The 18,934-nt window shown below is 37.7% G+C and overlaps 3 protein-coding genes across 3 annotated transcripts; 2 read left to right on the top strand and 1 right to left on the bottom strand.

The window, feature by feature from the left end:
* Positions 1-7,858: 7,858 nt before the first annotated feature.
* LOC111793948 lies at positions 7,859-10,178 on the top strand. Its single transcript, XM_023676033.1, has 5 exons — positions 7,859-8,248; positions 9,369-9,490; positions 9,565-9,656; positions 9,751-9,837; positions 9,923-10,178. The coding sequence occupies exons 1-5, from the start codon at positions 7,890-7,892 to the stop codon at positions 10,028-10,030; spliced, it is 768 nt and encodes a 255-aa protein (XP_023531801.1). The 5' UTR covers positions 7,859-7,889; the 3' UTR covers positions 10,031-10,178.
* A 1,093-nt stretch (positions 10,179-11,271) lies between these two features.
* LOC111793329 lies at positions 11,272-12,958 on the top strand. The gene is made up of 2 exons (XM_023675168.1): positions 11,272-11,368; positions 12,104-12,958. Exon 2 carries the CDS (start codon positions 12,170-12,172, stop codon positions 12,602-12,604), a length of 435 nt encoding a protein of 144 aa, XP_023530936.1. The 5' UTR covers positions 11,272-11,368; positions 12,104-12,169; the 3' UTR covers positions 12,605-12,958.
* Positions 12,959-14,308: 1,350 nt separating this feature from the next.
* Positions 14,309-17,948, bottom strand: LOC111793328 (chromatin remodeling protein EBS-like). Its single transcript, XM_023675167.1, has 6 exons — positions 17,530-17,948; positions 17,011-17,353; positions 16,826-16,894; positions 16,390-16,528; positions 15,194-15,254; positions 14,309-14,704 (listed from the first exon to the last, which is right to left on the bottom strand). The coding sequence occupies exons 1-5, from the start codon at positions 17,600-17,602 to the stop codon at positions 15,228-15,230; spliced, it is 651 nt and encodes a 216-aa protein (XP_023530935.1). The 5' UTR covers positions 17,603-17,948; the 3' UTR covers positions 14,309-14,704; positions 15,194-15,227.
* Between the last annotated feature and the right edge of the window lie 986 nt (positions 17,949-18,934).

Here is an 18,934-nt window from a genome sequence, read left to right as displayed (position 1 = left end):
TCATGAGGGCAGCTGCTCTTTAGGCTGTTGCTGCAGTTATGGTGGGGGCTACACGCTTGGAAGTGGCAAAATTTGGCTCTTCCTCTTTGTGATTGTAACTTAGAACCGTCTCATCTTCTTCAATTCACCGTAGTGGCTCATCATGAATTCATGATAAATTATGCCCGCTAATGATCAGAGTTTGAATTTTGTCTAGTAATTTAGATTTTATTCAATGGGTCGTGTTTGATCGAATAAAGTTCAAATCTTTTACTCATGGTATAGATTCCACTGTTCCTCTGAGTTGTAGAGTGGATATTTAAATTGCAAAATTTCCATTCAATTGGAGAGAGTGACAAAACATTTCTTATATGTGAAAATCTCTCCCCAGTAAATGTGTTTTAAAACTGTGATAATATCTACTAGTTGTGAGCATAGGTTGTTATCAAAGTTAGACATCAAGCAGTGTGTTAGCGATGACGCGGGCCCCCAAGGGGTGAATAGTGAGATCTCACATTGGTGAGAGAAGAAAACGAAACATTCTTTGGGTGTGGAAACCTTTTTTTTTTAGACCGTGAGGCTGACGACAATAAGTTAAAGTAGACAATATTTGTTAGCGGTGAGGTTGAGCTACTACAAAAACATTTAACCTTTTTTTTTTTTACAAGAGATGAAATATCCGTTATCGAAAGAGTAACAATCATATTATATTATATTCTTCGTTAAAAATGTAAGTCGTTCGAGAATTCAAACAATATTTAGATGTAAACCTCCAACTTTACACGGTTTGAACTCTCTCAACATTCCTAGTAATCCCTAGCTCGTTTTTTGTACTGTTTTTTTTTATAGTTGAGCTATTTTGATGGATTGGAATGACAAGACGATTTATACTTCTGTGCAATATTATAATATGATTAATCTCAAACCCGTTACAGGAAGTGCATTGTGGCTCAACTTATATGGCCATGGAATAATATTTTGTAATTTCTTCCCAATAAATTAAATTAAAATGATATAATCCAATATTCTCTCACACATATTCTATTTATATTTAAAAATAATAATAACAAATAGTAGTAAAAATTAAACAAACAAACAAAATTATTATATTCTTAACATATCGTACCACATTTTAGACCACAATAGTGTTCGGGATAGCTCAAGAATCGTATGTGGTCGAAAAATATGATCCTTAGTCCATGTAAGGTAGAAGGCGAGGTGGCAAAACGAAGAATTAACTTGACATGCAATATAGAATTTTACACTGTTATAGTTAGACATGTTTATTTAATCTATAGGATCGAGCCTATAACGACCTAGATTCACCGCTAGGTGATATTGTCCTCTTTGAACTTTTCCTTTCGGGCTTTCCCTCAAGGAAGGTTTCCACACCCTTATAAATGGTGGTCGAGCATGTAATGACCCAGATTCACCGCTAGCAAATATTGTCCTCTTTGGGCTTTCCCTTTCGGGCTTTCCCTCAAGGCTTTAAAACGCGTCTCTAGGGGAAGGTTTTCACACCCTTATAAATGGTGGTTTGTTCTCCTCCCCAACCAATGTGGGACATCACATAGCCACAATGGGAACCCATCTCGAACTGGGTGGAGATTTCCCGTTTAAATGGGAATGAAGAATGGACTGAAGAGAGATTTCTCCCTGTTAGATAAATGAGTCTAAAGACGGAGATTATATTCTTGTCCCCGTCCCCATCCTAAAGAGAGACTTTTTAAATTTTATTTGCAACTCCAATCTTTGATAACACGAATGAATCACCACCAATTAATCAATTCTCCATAGGATATTCTCGCCCGTGTAATATGCATAACATGCTTTGATGCTTAAGTTAGTACTTAGACTGAAATCGTATAGAGTTGAGTTAAAATAATATTAAATATCTCGATAATAAAATAAGTACCAATCTTTATAAAGTTTCTTGTCGTCTCTCAGCAGATCCATATCGAACACGGTAGCAAGGATTCCATCGAGGGCCATAAGTACTCAACTCCATTAGAACTAAACACAACAATTTTAGAGAGTTCTTTAACTTGTGAGCTCTCACGAGGTCAACTCAAGAAAACTTCGTACCACATATTTTGTCACGTGGGTTTGACCTAAGTTTTCATGAAATTTATATAAGATATATATATATATTCGGTCAAACAGTTAAATGCTCGGATTTTCATCGTTCCATATTTTATCAACTCGTTTATAATTTTAATTATAATAATTTTCTTTTAATTAAACAAAAATTAATTCTCTTCTAGATTGAAATGCATTAATTTCAACTTTCATTATGTCGGCAATGTTTATGAAAGAAAAGAACTTTCCACTTTGACCATTTCAAACGAAGAATAAGAAGTAAATTGTTGTTTAAAGTGAGGGTATTTTCGTCTTTTTCTATTTAGAACGATGATTTGAATATCAATCAAATTAGCGTTTTCATTTATAGTCATCGTTATTAGGGTTTCATTGAATAAAACTACAATGTTTCTACTTTTGAGAATCCCGAGCCTCGTTATTTTGAAATTCGTGTTCGGGAAGTTGCATGCTTGAACATTCAAATTCAAATCGGGATTGATCACCTCGTTCGTGGGGTATTCAACATGAGTAAAAAACCGATCTTCTTTATCTCTTTTTCTTTGAAAGAAAGACCAATCTGACTCGTGAATTGGACTGACGGTATGAAAAATATTGAACCGTGAATAATCATCCATCACGATTATTGATCATCCACGACCAACTTCCACTTTACTCAACCCTAAAGGTTCATAATGGTCAAAGATCTCAACTTTTTTTTTCCAAACCGTTGCCCTTTTCTCAACTTGTTCATTATTACACTTCCTTCTCTCAAACTTCCATTTTTCCGTGTTCGAGTCGAACTTACGTTCTAATAATTCTAAAGTCATCAATTCTTCCTATTCAGATTATACGCTATTGAAATCGTGGTTGTTGCTTGTTTGCTTGCTAGTCTATGACATTATTTTCTTAAATCGATTTCCAAACGTTTTCTAAAACTTTCTCTTTTCCCATTTTCTAAAATCTTTTTTCAAGAACGGGACCTAGCCCAAGTTTTGACAAACGTTTTAAGCGGTTAAGAGAAATTCCAAAACGTCAAAATCTTAATACATTATATTTGCACAAACGTGTCCTCCAAAATCAAAACTAAACTTATATATATTTCAAGAGTTGGGTTGTTCGCCCATTAAAGCGGTACGTGAGCTAAGTTTAGAACATCGTGAGACAGTTCAGTCCATCTTCGATGTGGGTGTACAGAAAGAGCTAAAGGAACCCGTCCATGACTTAACATCAGTAGAATGCTACCTTCAGTTCCGTACGTTCGAAAAAGATGTGTGTTTTTATTTAATTTTATTTTGGGCAATATATTAAAATATGTAAAAAGAATATTCAACTTTTTGGAGGGATTTTTTAAGTTCAACAAAGGAATCATTTAGGGTACGAAAGTACTCAATAAACCCACTAACCAAAATGGGAACCAAGGTTTCTGAACCACTTCAGTTTTCTTTCCACCTTTTTACTAAAACCTTGGTCAACCAATGCCTGCTCTCCACGTGGCATCGCCTTCATGCTCCTCAAATTACCATTTTACCCTCTATCGGCTCCGTTCTATTTTCTTTCGTTTAGGTTGGACTACCATAAGGTCTAAATCGAAACTAAACACAAATTATGTACTAAGGCTATATCATACGAAGCTGGACTCGAATGTGAATTTAGGGTTAGGATGTGTTACCTTTTTTAGTGTAACTCGTGTTCGAGAGAAAATGGGGTTTCCATAATAAGATACGTAAACCATAAGAAATCGGTGGTTTAACCTTCTGAGACGAGTATGTTTTTAATTGAGCACTTGTGCCTAACCAAACATGTAGGGTTCTTGAAAATTTCGTATGACGCTCGTTTAACAGTGCGTCGGGTACGATGTACAGATTCAATCACTACATAATCAATCGTTACGAGCTGAAATACGTGCAATTTCGGAACATTCAATGACATTCAGTGAATGTTAATAACGTAATCAATGGATACAGAATTAGCTCGATGATTCAACGTTACTTTCTTTATTATAAAAAAATTAACCGACGGTGTTTTAGAATATAAGCATCGGCTTAGCGATCATCATGTGTTTGATTAATTTCCCCCTTAATCAAGTGTGTTGGCATATCAAATCTTTGACTTTTTTCCTTTTTTTTTTTAATGACTAAACTACCTCCCATCCGTCTTGATTCCTCACGTTAAATCAAATGGCAAGACCTCGTAATTTTACTCCTAAAACAAGGGTATTTTCGTCTTTTTCCGCTTCCTTCCTTTCGATTTACTTTTTCATGTTAGTCAGTGAGTGTTTAATCCTCTACATGTCGCTTCACAATTCAATGATGTGACCCCACATCATGTCTCTCAAACCAAACCCCCAATTTCCACGGTCCAGATTAACTCATCAAAACTCCATTCAACGGCTGAGATCAGTCAAAAACAAATTTTAAATGTTTACGTATACACCGGAACAAAACCCCCCTCACTGGTCTTATATATCACAAATCTGGACGGCTGAAAATTCAAACATTTTTATTTCACCATTTTTCTAACATGACTCATTTCCACCTCCGCCTCCTCCTCGCCATTCTTCTTCTCCTCCTCACTCCGACCACCGCCGCCACCGCCACCACCGCCACCACCGCCGCATCCGCCGCCGTCCGGCCAAGGATTTCGTTGAGAAAACAAGTGACTTTCCGGCCATCTTCGCCGTCGACAACCAAACCCATAGACTTCGAAGATCAGAAGCGAAGAGTCCCCACAGGTTCGAATCCTCTACACAACAAACGGTGATGATTATTTCACAAGCTTCTCAAATTAAAAGTATTAATTTTTTTTTTAATTTTTAAAAATTATTTTCTTGATAGATATTAATCTATAAAAAAATTTGTAAGAAAACCCATGTAGAAAATTTTTGTATTATTATTATTATTATTTTTGTATATTAAATAAATAGAGAAATTTTCATCATTATAATTATAACTCTTCCTGCTTTACTTACGTGGAATTATTACTCTTTAACATCATCATCGTGATTGCATGTAGAAAATGTCTTTCTCAAGCTATCTCATCTTTCTTTCTCTTCAAATGGTAAAAAAAAAGTAACATAAAGTCGAGCCATGCATGTTCGTTAAACTCTCGAGATCGATCGAACCATTGACTTTTGAATGTAATCATAATAGCTCAAGCCTACGGTTAGTAAACATTGTCTGCTTTGATCCGTTACATATCACCGTCAGTCTCACTGTTATAAAAACTCGTCTGTTAGGGAGAGGTTTTCACACCCTTGTAAAAAAATGTTTTGTTGCTCTCTCTAATATGGGATCTCACGGTGTGGAAACCTCACCCTAACAAAAGGGTTTCAAAACCGTGAGGGCAATGACGATATATAATGGGTCAAAGTGGATGATATGTAATGGGCTGTTACAAATAGTATAGAGTCAGATATTGAGTGGTGTGCCAACGAGGACGCTGACCTTCAAGAAGGATGGATGGTGAGATCTCATATCGGTTGAACAGGGGAACTAAGTATTCCTTACAAGGGGGTGGAAACCTTTCCCTGACATGTTTTAAAATTGTGAGACTGACAATGATACGTAATAAGCCAAAGCAAACATATATCTACTGGCGGTGAGCTTGGACTGTTACAGTAATTGTTGTCTTACGCAACTAGTTATGAACCCGAGGGTTTATTTAGCGATTTCCCAATCCGCCATTAATGTAAGAAAACCTGCAACTTTTAATGCTGAAATTGAATACCCTTAATTTCCCACAACAACCATGCAATTAAATACCCATCTTCTTCATCCATAATCATAGCCATCGATGGTTCAGAGGGAATAAAATGTATGTTGGGCGTATGAATCTCTAAAAGATCTCAGCTTTTTCATTAAGGTTACCAAAATAGGGCTAAGCTTAAAGCCTTCATATATCAAAGACATCAACTTTGTCATTAAAAGCTATAAAACTAGGCTAAGGTTGAAGCCTTAGGTATGACAATAGAGCTCATTTAATAGATTCGAGAACTTAAACCCGAAACCCGAAACCCTAATTTCTCTCTCTTGCATCTCGTAGTGCAAAATTAGTCGAGAACGACATGTTTGACGAGTAATCAACTTTACTAATAAAAGGGTCATTTGGTTTCGTCATTTCTTGGTGATTTAGTAGCTGACGTTGTGTGAGATTCCACATCGGTTGGAGAGAAAAGCGAAGCATTCCTTGTAAGATCCCACATCAGTAGTTGACGAGTAATCAACTTTACTAATAAAGGGTCATTTGGTTTCGTCATTTGTCGACGTTATGTGAGATCTCACATCGGTTGGAGAGAAGAACGAAGCATCCCTTATAAGGGTGTGGAAACCTTTCACTAATAGATGCATTTTAAAATCATGAGGCTGATGACGATATGTAACGAGTCAAAACGAACAATATCTACTTTATCTATAAGATTGAAAGGAATAATCTCGAGTTTAGAGTCGGAATTTAGTGAGTGAAGTGGTGGAAGTGGTGGGAATGGTCCACAACCAGGCTTTTCTCCTCTTCTTTTTGTGTTGAGGATGTGTGTATATGCGCGCATGTAAAACTCAACTCATTCGAGCAAATTATTGTGTGGTTGAATAGAATTTTATCATCTTTTTGTACCCATAAGTCAAATGAGGGAATGCCATTATAAGATCCTTTTTCAATCTTTCACCAAATCCTTTTCGGGTTTTGTTAATAAGTAACTTTCGTTTAACTTTCAGCCTTGCGATCGTATTCTTCACGATCCTGTTCATGAAGTGTTAACATTCGTCAATCGCTGATCAATATCGTTTATAGTTGAGACTAGGACAGTATATCTAATCATCTTCAAGCCTCCAGCTTTCGACACTAAAGTTAAACCTAATAACTAAAAGTTGACATATTTACAACCCAACCCGACTCGAAAAATAGAGAGTTAGGTTGAATTAGATTGTCGGGTTGTTCTTTTTTTAAAAAAATTATTTGTAAAAAATTATACTTATTTACAATACATTTACGTTAATAACTAAAATCTTATAAAACTCAAATATCTAATATTAACGAGTCACAACACATCACTAACATCAGTCACACACTCAAAATATCTTAAAAGTAGGGTAAGGTTGAGTTAGGTTGCAACCCTATTTATAAGTTGTCTGATCAAAAAACGGATAATTCACAAACCTATCCGAAACAGAAATCTAACCCAAATCAACCTTGATGGTTTGAATTAGTTGGTCGAGGTTTGTCGGATTCTTGAGTCACATGAACATCCCTATTAAATTTTCACTGCTCTCTTACATATTTCTATTTTTTTACGACAAAATAAAAAATAAAAAACCTCCATTTTTTCTTTGAATATATAATTTTTTTATTAAAATAAAAAAAAAAAACATTACGGTAATCTTCATCTTCAAGCCCAAGAAAAGATGAGATATTTTTGTGGTGCTTGTCCTCCAAGAAGAACAAATTTGGACTTTTCAACATTTTAATTATTAATTAATTAATTAATTAATTAATAGGTGTTAATATTGACCATTAAGCTTTTTCCTTTTATTTTTATTTTTATTTATTGACATTTTAGAGAGAGAAAACGAGTATTAAACAAATATGTAATAATCTTTAAAATAAATATAAATATTAAATTAATAATTAATAATTAATAAATACTTTTATTTACATAATGCAATTATTTTTTTTAATATTATCATTTAAAAAGATTAAAAAAAATCCATGAGGACTAAAAACGTAAATTTAACAATAAATAAATAAATTAGAATACTATAAATACAGCTGTACTGCCACATCACCCGCCATTAGACCAACGGAAATTTGAAAAATTAGCACACGCAAAAGAGGGAACGATGAGTTTTTTGGCCGGAAGATTGGCCGGGAAGGAGGCGGCATACTTCATTCAGGAATCGAAACAAGCGGTCGGCCGCCTTGCTCAGAAGAACGCCGCCCAGAAACCACCGGCACAACCACCGTCTTCGGCCCGGAAACCACCGGACGGTGAATCTCAAGCCGACATTCTTCCAGAGGTTTTGAGGCACTCTCTGCCATCTAAAATCTTCAGGGAGGAATCGGTGAACTCCAATGGATCCTTCTCTACTTCGAAATGGGTTCTTCCTTCTAACCCTAATTATCGGTCTGTATCTTTGGATGCTCTGAACCCTCTTAGGGCTTTTCTCTCACTTCCCCAGGTTACGTTCGGCCCCAAAAGGTTCGTTTCTGAAGTGGATTAGGGTTTAAGCTTTGATTGAATGAACTGGATTTATTTGCTTCATTTGTTCTGGATATTGAGAAAAAATTTGGTTTCTGGGACTCTGTATAGCCATTTACTTTGAATTGAACATACAGTAGGTGGCGCTGGATTCTTCTGTATCTTTTGTTGTCTGATTCCTGGTTTGTCTAATAGGTAGTGCGTTTTGAGTTGTGGTTATTGAAGCAGGATGTCAATCCTATAATGATTCTGAGGTGGGATCGCACCATCTACTCTCTTCGAGCCTCAACATCCTCGTTGACACTCGTTCCCTTCTCCAATCGATGTGGGATCCTCCAATCCACCCTTCTTTAGGGCCCAACGTCCTTGCTGACACACCACCTCGTGTCCACTCCCCCTTCAAAGCTCAACCTCCTCGTTGAAACATCGCCCGGTGTTTGGATTTATGGCTCTGATATCATTTGTAACAACACAATTCCATCGCTAGCAGAGAGCTTTCCCCTCATTGTTTTAAAACATGTCTACTAGAGAGCGATCTTCGTACCCTTATAAAGAATGTTTCGTTCTCTTCCCTAACTGATGTGGGATCTCACCATTCACCCCCTTCGGGACCTAGCGTACTCGCTGGTACTCGTTCCCTTCTCCAATCAATGTGGGACCCCCCAATCCACCCCTTTTGGGGCTCAATGTCTTTGCTGGCACACCGACTTATGTCCACTCCCTCTTTGGAGTTCAGCCTCTTCGTTGGCACACCGCCTCATGTTCACCCCCTTTGGGGCTCAACCTCCTCGCTAGCATATCACCTGATGTCTGACTCTTATACCATTTGTAACAGCTCAAGCCCACCACTAGCAAATATTGTCTTCTTTGAGCTTTCCCTTCTGGACTTTCCCCAAAAGTTTTAAAACGCGTCGGCTAGGAAAAGGTTTCCACACCCTTATAAAGAATGTTTCGTTCTCCTCCCAACCAATACGGGAACTCACAGTTCGTAACACTTACTGGTATGGCTTTGAGGAAGATAGGAGAGTTTTGGTGGCTGTGGGACACAACTAAGTTCAATGCTTCCCAGTGTCATTATCTAAAGAATTCGATAACAACAACCTTTTTCTCTTATCTTCAGGTGGGAATTGCCCCAATATGAAAACTCAGTAGTGGCCTCAACAGCTAACGACTTAAGAACCGACAAGCACACCTCTATTAATCCTAAGAAGTTGAAGGCTGCTGCTGAAGGCCTTACAAATGGTAACCCTCCAAATGAAACAACTCTGTTTCTCTATCTCTCATCCTAATCAGTAGAGCTTTGGTTTCCCATGTAGTTGGAAAGGCATTTGGTGTATCTACTGCGCTTGTCTTTGGTGGCTCCACCTTCATCTTTGGGTTCACCATGTCCAAGCTAGACCTCAACAATGTAAACATGGATTCAACCTCTTATCTCTTCATAATCTTCGTATATGCACATATATTTCCATTAAACTCGGGTCGTGGAAACGTCGTTTTCGCAGGCCGATGAGATTCAACAAAAAGGAAGAAGCATGATTGAACCAAAGATAGGGATGGTTAGAGAGCAACTAGCTCCCCTCAAAGTCTGGGTATGTCATTATCATTTGTGATCCACACAGCACTCTCCCCTGTTGCGTGTTCGTTATCTAACCAGGGTTGTTTTTCGAGTTTTAGGCTGATGATATGTCGAAGAAATGGCATGTGGACAGAAATGAAGATATCAAAGAGAAGCCTCTCATAAAGGAACTCTCAAAGATTTTGGGTTCTAAGACTCCCAACTGAACTGTATAATTTTTCTTGACCTTCTGTTGTTTATCTTGTATGTCTGTAAATGACAAGTGTAGAATGCCACTGCTTGCTAGCTAAGTTTATATAGATGTTCCATGTTGATTTTATGCCTGAGGTTGAAAATATAAGACGTCCCATGTTCTTGTCTCTTTCTCGTACTTGTTTAATTTAAACCATCTCTATACACCGCTCGAATCCACCGTTAGTAAATATTGTCCTCTTTGTCTTTCCCTTTTGAGCTTTCCCTCAAGGTTTTAAAACTCGTCTGTTAAGGAGAGCTTTCCACACTCTTATAAAAAAAAATGTTTCGTTCCCCTCTCCAACCGATGTGGATCACACAATTCCTCTTTCGGGGCTTAGTGTCCTCGCTAGTACTCGTTCCTTTCTCCCTTCGATGTGGGATCTGTTGAGGATTATTGGGAGTGAGTCCTACATTGGTTAATTTAGTGGAAGACCATGGGTTTATAAGATAGGAATACTATCCCCAGGCCTTTTGGGGAAGCCCAAAGCAAGGCCACGAGAGCTTATGCTCAAAGTGGACAATATCATACCATTGTGGAGAGTCGTGATTCCTAACAGGATCTCACAATCCACCCCCTTTGGGTCTCGTGGAACACTACTCAGTGTCTAGCTCTAATACCATTTGTCACACCCCAAGCCAACTGCGAGTATATATTATTCTCTTTAGGCTTTTCCTTCTGGACTTTCACTCGTGGGGTTTAAAACAGAGTGTTAGGGAGAGGTTTCCACATCCTTATAAAGAATACTTCGTTCCCCTCTCTATCAGAAATAATGTAATCGAGCAGAAGGGTTACCTGGGTTCGAGAAGAGGCGACTACTCTTGAATTCTTGGGTTCGAGAAGGGTTACCTGGGTTATGGGGCTCGCCTACTCTTGGTCTATGAAACAACGATCTTCCTTTTGGTGTTCGCAGGCCAAAGATTGTGCGGTCTGAGATGAACAAAGACCATGGCTGTGGAATTAGAAGATGGTCTATTAATTAAACTTTTAATTTTATAATTATAATCTTTTAATTTTGTGTAATTTTAAAAAATATTTAATAAATCAAAATTTTAAAAATTTATTAGACTAGTGATAATTATTTATTATTTATTTTTAATTTTTAAAATTAATCCTATAAACACATTATTTTAAAAAAAGGATTTCTAGAAATAATTTGGAAACTGGTAGTCCCGGTTTCCGGTGAAAACTTCCCGCCACTGACGTGGAAAAGCTGAGCCATTCTGTCGAATTGGATAAACCTTCGCTCGAGGGTTTTAGGGATTGCTTCGACCCTGTAACTTGAATCGTCTTCATTTCTTCAAATTCGCAGGTAATTATCCAAATTTTCTTTATGTTTCTGATTACACTAGTTTGTTATCTTACCTGCGTTGGTAATCTAGCAATTGATGGAGTTGGAGTTTTGGAGTATGTTCCATTGATGGATTAAGTTTCCCGTTTCTCCGGGTGGAGGATTTTATCCATCTTTGGAATTCTTAGAATCCAGGATAGTTCCTTGTGAATTTCTTTTTCTCCGCAACTAATTTTTCTGTGCCGATTCAGTTTGATATTGATTCTTATATGCATTCTTTAAACTCTCTATGGTTTTGGTTTGGGGGAATCGTAGGAGAAGGAGAATTTTCGGTGATGGGAAATAGCCATTTCTGCTTACTTGAGATTGAACTTGTGTGGTTATTTTAGTGGAATCTGATGCAACTGAAGAAATTTCCGGTGGGAAAATTTGTTCATCAATGCACTGATTCATATAAAAACACGTCTCTCTAGGATTGTGACTGCCTTTCTTAAACCTGGTTGTTGGAGATTTTTTACTTTAACTATCAATAATGAAAGTTTCGTCGGTCTGGAATGACACCATAAAGGATCAATTAGATGTTAGAAATTCTGTATGAATACCCAGAAATAGAACAGAGAAAATTCACGAAGACTGAGAGAGCCCAAGTGCAAATGAGCTTACAAATTAAGTAAATAGTTAAGGTTTTGGAGTAATTTTGGTAGCTTCTACATGTGGAACACTTTAACACCTCAAAATTTGTATTGATCCTTGCAGATCTTCAGAACAACCACTTGGGCTTCTTTAACTTTTCTTGAAGGTAGTATTTATATAGTGTCAAGCATGGCGAGTATGCTTGCTGCTCCTACAATGGCGACATTCCGTGTGAATATAGGGAGCAAGAACCATACAAAGTTGAATTCTACCATCAAGGGATCTCTCAAAATTAGGGCTATGCGCATAGAGAAACCTCTTGAGGAGTTATACAATGTGAGAGTTGAACGTAAGGTATCAGAGGAACGGCTTTCCCAGCTAGGAATTTCGAGGTGGTCGACATGGAAGACAGGGAAGTGCAAATTGCCATGGGACTGGCAAGCAGATCAACTGGTTTACATTGAGGAAGGTGAAGTGAGAGTAGTTCCTGAGGGGAGCAAGCAGTACATGAGTTTCGTGGCTGGTGACCTCGTTCGTTACCCAAAGTGGTTCGAAGCTGACCTTTTTTTCAATGGACCGTATCAAGAGCGTTACTGTTTCAAAGCATATGGTGATGACTACTAGTCGTTGCATCACCCACGAAAAGTTTCAGTTTCTTGTTTCTAGACTGCCCTCAGTTCTCTTTTTGCTGGAAATATGTTTCATGAACATTTTCTTGCAGTTTGTGCTCATGGCTTGCCCCAAATCAGTAGCTTCTTAGAGGCTCTCTCCTTGTTGTTATGATTCTTGAAATCCTTTGGAAGATTATGCTTGGAGAGGCAGATTTGCATGAACAGCAATGTAACAATGTTGAATTGGCATTTAACTGGATATTCGATTAGAAACTCGGTTGTTGTAACTTCAGAGTCTACGAGTTCCTTCGGGATCTTCATTTTAATTGTTGAGATCAAAAGATGAAGAGATTTTATTTTTCATGAATTATTTCTTAGATGGGGATCAGACAATCGACTTTTGAAATCGTAAATTTAATGTCAATTGAGTATATGTATCAACCAGATTATCACGTTGAGACCTACCAGTGCATGGTAGGTTGTGTCGAGTCAAATCAGCTCTATTTTTTGTCTCTGATCGATACCAATTTAGCTGTTCGATCAAGCGTAGACGCTTATAACTCACAGATCTGTAGATGCTTATATAGTGTACCTTAAGGGGCTGCTGGATCAGGCGTAGATGCTTATACTATAGTGTACCTTTGCTAGAATAAGGATCAAAGTAGATGATTCAGCTCATTATCTCAACTAGCATGATTTCAATTGCTAAATCTTTTGCAGGCTCTTTTGAATAATGCTACTGAATAATGCTACTGTGGAGACGGATGATCCTGATTTGCGTGATCGTGCGTATATCTATTGGCGTCTCCTATCGACTGATCCAGAGGTTGTGTTCCAAAACATGTCTCAAGGTCCTCCAATCTCACTTCTGCAGGTAGCTGTGAAGAACAATCAGCAGCCAGTGTGGTTACTTCCGTGATAAATTTTCTATGAACATTTTCTTCGCCGAGGATGGGACAATGGAGCGTACGAACTTTCTCGAGGTAAAAAATGATATAGAAACAGTAGAATGCACACTTCAACTGTTCAACCTTCTCTGTGCCATTGTCGACCGACTGGCTACGACGAAAATGTTCTTCATTGCGAAAAGGAAGCATGCAAACCAGGATGTTTTCTACTTCTCTACAAAATTCCTCAGAGGAATCCCTTTGTTGATTGAAATGTGCCATCAAAACTCCCAACATTGATATGGATCCACTCTTCTTTGAAGCCTTAGAGACCCTTCTCAAGGAATGATCCCAAGTGTGTGTTCTTCATGTTCTTCTTTAACATTTTTTTTTTTTTTTTTTTCCTTCAGTATATGCAAATCCATGCTGGGTATCCTCTTAGGTCGAGTAATCGATCATTCTTTGTTAATACATTAACATCAACTTAATAGAAAGATTAATTGTATTAGTATCGATTTTATACTTCCCAAACAATGGCAATTGCTATTTATTTACAACTCGAGACTTATGGTTAAATTACAAATTCAGCCCATTTTATTCTTATAGTTTGATAGACTAACAGAGGTTAATAATAACGTTTAAAACGATAGACTAGATTAGAATAAAGCTGTAGCTGAACAGAGTAATTCCCAGATTTGTGGTAGTTTCGACCATTTTTCTTAATTCCGATGATAAGGGTCGTCTCGAGTTTACCAGTAGATCAGTAATAGAAAGAGAACGTGGACACAGATAAAAGGCACATGAATGTATATATAAAATTTACCCATAGAAGAACGAATTAAATTCATGTTCTTACTCGAATATTCACCAAGTTTCTTTGGATGGTGAGAATTGGGGATGAGAGATCATAAATAGAGAATGAGAATGTGCTATCAAAGTTGGTGAGGAATTTCAGAGCTCAATGGCGGCTATATAACGGCTGCATTGCCTGGAAATGGAAGTCAACAACATAATCAAATCTGTCCAGTGCACCATTTTACCTAGAAAATGCTTCATGACCATGGCCAATCTTATCTAGAAGAGGAACAATGTGATCAGATCAGAAGGAAGGAGCAAGCTTTTGTGCATTGTCCAAACACAAATCACAAAGTTAGCAACACTTTATAGCTGCCATGGACGAACCAACCAACCTCCATACTCTTCTGGCTTCAAGATCCAAGCACCACCTGCAATATAAGAAGCATAGCAGCAATCTAACATTCTTTCATGGATGCGGCTGTAAAAAGATGCCACTGCTAGACCGAGCTCGCTCCAAACAACCCATCATTGTCCTTTCTCTTCACCAAAAAGGCGAAACTAGAAAAAATAATAATGAAGGGGAGCTTGGAACAGTTCAATATACTCTGAAGAAAAGCCAGAACTAAGCAAATTACAACAAATCCAGACACTTTCTGTCCTACGTCTTTCTACTTCCGTGCAAATGTTTCTCAAAGTTAAGCACTTAAATAAATTAACCGCAGTTTTTCGCATCGTGCAGCCACGACTACAAACACAGATCACAGTATTGCCCCGCTGGTTTAGCACACGTAAATGTATTTGAACATTGTAGTTTTAAAAAAAAGAACCTCTGGTTTGTGCGAGCACAATATCTTATCTTCACTGTACATTTCCACAACATCAACATTAACAGAAACTAAAGGCGCAGGAAATCGCACCTCCTTGTCACTTCCATGAACCTTCATCAGCCAATCATCTCTTCCGACGCTTTGGTTCCACCTAGCATGAGAATTCAACATGAGAATCCATATTTCTGTTTCATTGCCTAAATCCTTTCAAAATAAATAAAAACCAGAGAGCACGAGACAGAAATTCAGTGTGTTACACTGCCTCTGACCCTTTTACACAAACATTGGGGCTTGTCCCAAATCAGTTGTTCACTAATACTACACTATGTTCAATTCAGAGCCGACTCAGAGTTCCAATAGTCGACTCAGAGAAACTTAAAACAAAGTCGTCAAGAGTTGCTTAAAAACTTAAAACAACATGGTAACTTTAGAGCTCCAATAGTCGACTCCGAGTTGCTTAAAAACGACAAACTTTAGAGCTCCAATACAACCAAAGTCGTCAAGAAGAAAATGTAGCACCAAATGTGAACTACTCGTGCACAAAGGGAAGTCCGGGAGGGAAGAGTATTCCTAGGCAAAACAAAAGGTTTGAATGTGCCTTCTAGTGCACATCAATTATTCAACTTCAATTATGTGTCATTACATATTTTATTGATTGCAACCTAACCAAATAAACATAAATACAGTACCACTATCCAGTTAGAGACAAAGGAGTACCGACTAAAATGAAGTTATCAATCAACCTAAACCAAATTGTGTTCAAGACCTATATTATGCAACGAGTTTCACGGAGCAAGTTTCATAGAATGTGTAACGGCCCAAGCCCACCACTAACAAATATTGTCCTCTTTGAGTTTTCCTTTTCAGGCTCCCCTCAAAGTTTTTAAAACGCATCTACTAGGGGTAGGTTTCCGCATCCTTAAAAGAATGCTTCTCTCCAACCGATGTGGGATCTCACAGAATGCGTACAAGAATTACCCTAATAGGACTTCAAACTTCAGCCCAGCACATAACGAGAATTCAGTAGTCTACACAAAAAATCTCCATGATAATAAAATTTAGTGAAAGCATAAAATGTTAGATTTCTTTTATTGGCATTTCTTGCCAACATCATCACTTTGCTACCAGTTATTGAATTTCTAATGGTTTCACCAGAAGAGGCACATAATGTTCTCAAGTAATTCTGCCATAAAATCCAAATGATGTACAGCTCCTCTACATTTTATCATAAGTCATACGATTTTAGCAGTATTGCTCACATGTAAAGATGAATCAACATCCCTTACCTTAGCCTCAGCAGAAGGTGATACTGGAAATGCATTCGAGGACCTTTTCGCATCATTTTCTGAGGAACAATCTGAACACAAAAAGTTATCCAACTTCTTTGCTTCGTCAATGGTCATTCCCATGCATGATGGATGAAACCTGCAAAACATATATGTTAGTTTAGAGAGGACGAAAAAACAAGGCTTTTCATCTCCACATTCTTGTTCACATTTTGGTGCATCACCCTAACAATGGCACAACAAGTTATTGAACAGAGTGCCTATCTTTAAAATTCCAAGAAAAACCGACATATAATAGCCTGCAACAGGCGAACGACACGACACTATCTCCAAACAAAAGCTACATAACGAAGTTATAAAACAAGCAAGCATCAGATTATCCTCTCTAAATTTGCAGGAAACAAAGCACATAGCTGCAAAAGTAGGTTGAGATTACCAATCTTTGCATCCCTCACACTGAACCATAAGGTCATCTGGGTTGTATGGCATCTCACATTTACAATACCTGCAATTAAAAAAAAGAACCCAAAACACAGATAAACCACAAATTTTCTTATATAATTACCAACATGAGATTGCTAGTAGAAACATGTAAGGAACAAGGTACACCATAGAACTCACACAGCTACACGGTCTGGTGTGAAACCGCCAGTGGCAGCCTTGTACTCGAATCTGCAAAAGTAGTCCTCTGCACCAACATTATCAAGTTTGGTATAATTTTTAAAAGAGTGCACCGTGCATTTTCCCTCTATAGTGTGAGCACTCTGAACATCAAAATGGTCCGAGAGAAAAAGCTCTTTAGCACCATGGAACTGCCTTCGTCCTCCAATTGATTCTTCCGGCCGATAATACCACCGAACCCGAACCTTCACATTGTTGCGATGATCAGCTTCAATTTTCTCAACACGAGCAACGTATGGAGGCTTGTCGGAGTCGGACGGTCTCATTAACACACAATCACCAGCTGCAACAACCACAGAAATGCAATTCCAAAAATCAATGAACACTCACCAGAAGCAACCAAAAGCAATTGCAGAAAATGCAAACCAATTAAGTGTCGCTTTGAACACAAAAACAAAAGAAGAAGACAAAGAACAAGAGGAAGAACAAAAATCATGTTTGTTCCCAAAGAGACAATACGTCGAACAATTTTGTTGGTGCCTTTGATGGTGTATGAATCAAGATCTTTCTTCCCTGGTTTAGTCTTGGCCATGAATTAACCCCGCTAATAATCTAAGATACTGTTCGAGTCGCAACGCTACAGAAGATTANAAAAAAAAAAAAAAAAAAAAAAAAAAAAAAAAAAAAAAAAAAAAAAAAAAAAAAAAAAAAAAAAAAAAAAAAAAAACTACGAGATTGAGAAAGAAAACAGAGCAAAGCAGACTCGGAAGGAGAATGCGAGTTGAAACGAGATTAGATTTCTCTCATGGATTGAGATTATTGAGCGCAAATCGAGAAAATTAAGAACACTGTGGACTGAGTTCCACACCCAGAAACCCTAAACGTAGAAGGTGAAGACTGAAGAGAGAGAAAGAAGGACGAAGAAGGAGAAGAGGGAGAAAATGGGAAATGGGGATTTTGTTGGGATGCGGCATGCATGCATGACATGCCCATATGCATCATAATCCACTTTCATGACTCATCCATGCATCCTCATCAATTTTAATACTATAAATTTTATTATTATTTTTTTTTTTTTACGATTATTCATCGTTCTAACTAGATATCAATGGCGTGGGACGGGTGAGAGATAAATTCCCCATCTCCGCGCTCGGTACCAACTCATTCCCCGTTACAATAAATCGGGATCGAATTGGAGAATCTTCATTCATAGATCGTGTAACGGCCTTATTTTCTTATTAAATACAACGTTGTCACTAAATGCATGAGATGATTATTCCATGCAAAAAAAAATTTAATAAATGATACCGTGAACTTAAACATTCTTATTACAGTTTTTAAACAATATGACAGAAAACAAACAACAATGTCCTAATCTAACCTAAGATCTAAAAATAACATGAATGTATCTATCCTAACTTGTGTCCCGTCAATGCAATGTCGTCATTTGTGCAAGAGTGTCTTACCTTTATCTTACAGAATAAGAGTAGCATGTGGTTTGAGTATTTTAAGAAATACTCAGTAAGTGACCCTACTATTGAGGTTGAGAAATGCAATCGTGTTTGAGACCTATCTTTCATAGAACACCATGACATGGCATTGGTATCTACTTCCAGTCCGAGCAAAATTGGATGTGTAGTACTTGTCTACACGCGGCCCATGTACGCGCACATGGGCTCGTATATGTACCCCTGGACCTGGCCTTCAATTGACATACGTTCACGCTGTAGAACGCCACGGAAGAAAAAGAACATGCATAGTAGGTATGGTGTACATAAATACTGTAATATAATATCGTAGTGTATACGTCCGTACTAATCATAGCGGGGAAGTATCTCGATACACATGAACATATAAGATGCATGAAGCCCTCCTAGTTTAAAAACCCGTGGCACGTATCTATGATGCAAGTTATACCTTTGTT

Source organism: Cucurbita pepo, chromosome LG04 (assembly GCF_002806865.2).
Source record: "Cucurbita pepo subsp. pepo cultivar mu-cu-16 chromosome LG04, ASM280686v2, whole genome shotgun sequence".
Classification (NCBI taxonomy): Eukaryota; Viridiplantae; Streptophyta; class Magnoliopsida; order Cucurbitales; family Cucurbitaceae; genus Cucurbita; species Cucurbita pepo.
Note: the sequence above shows the minus strand (reverse complement) of the source record. Positions and strands in the feature narration are given on the sequence as shown.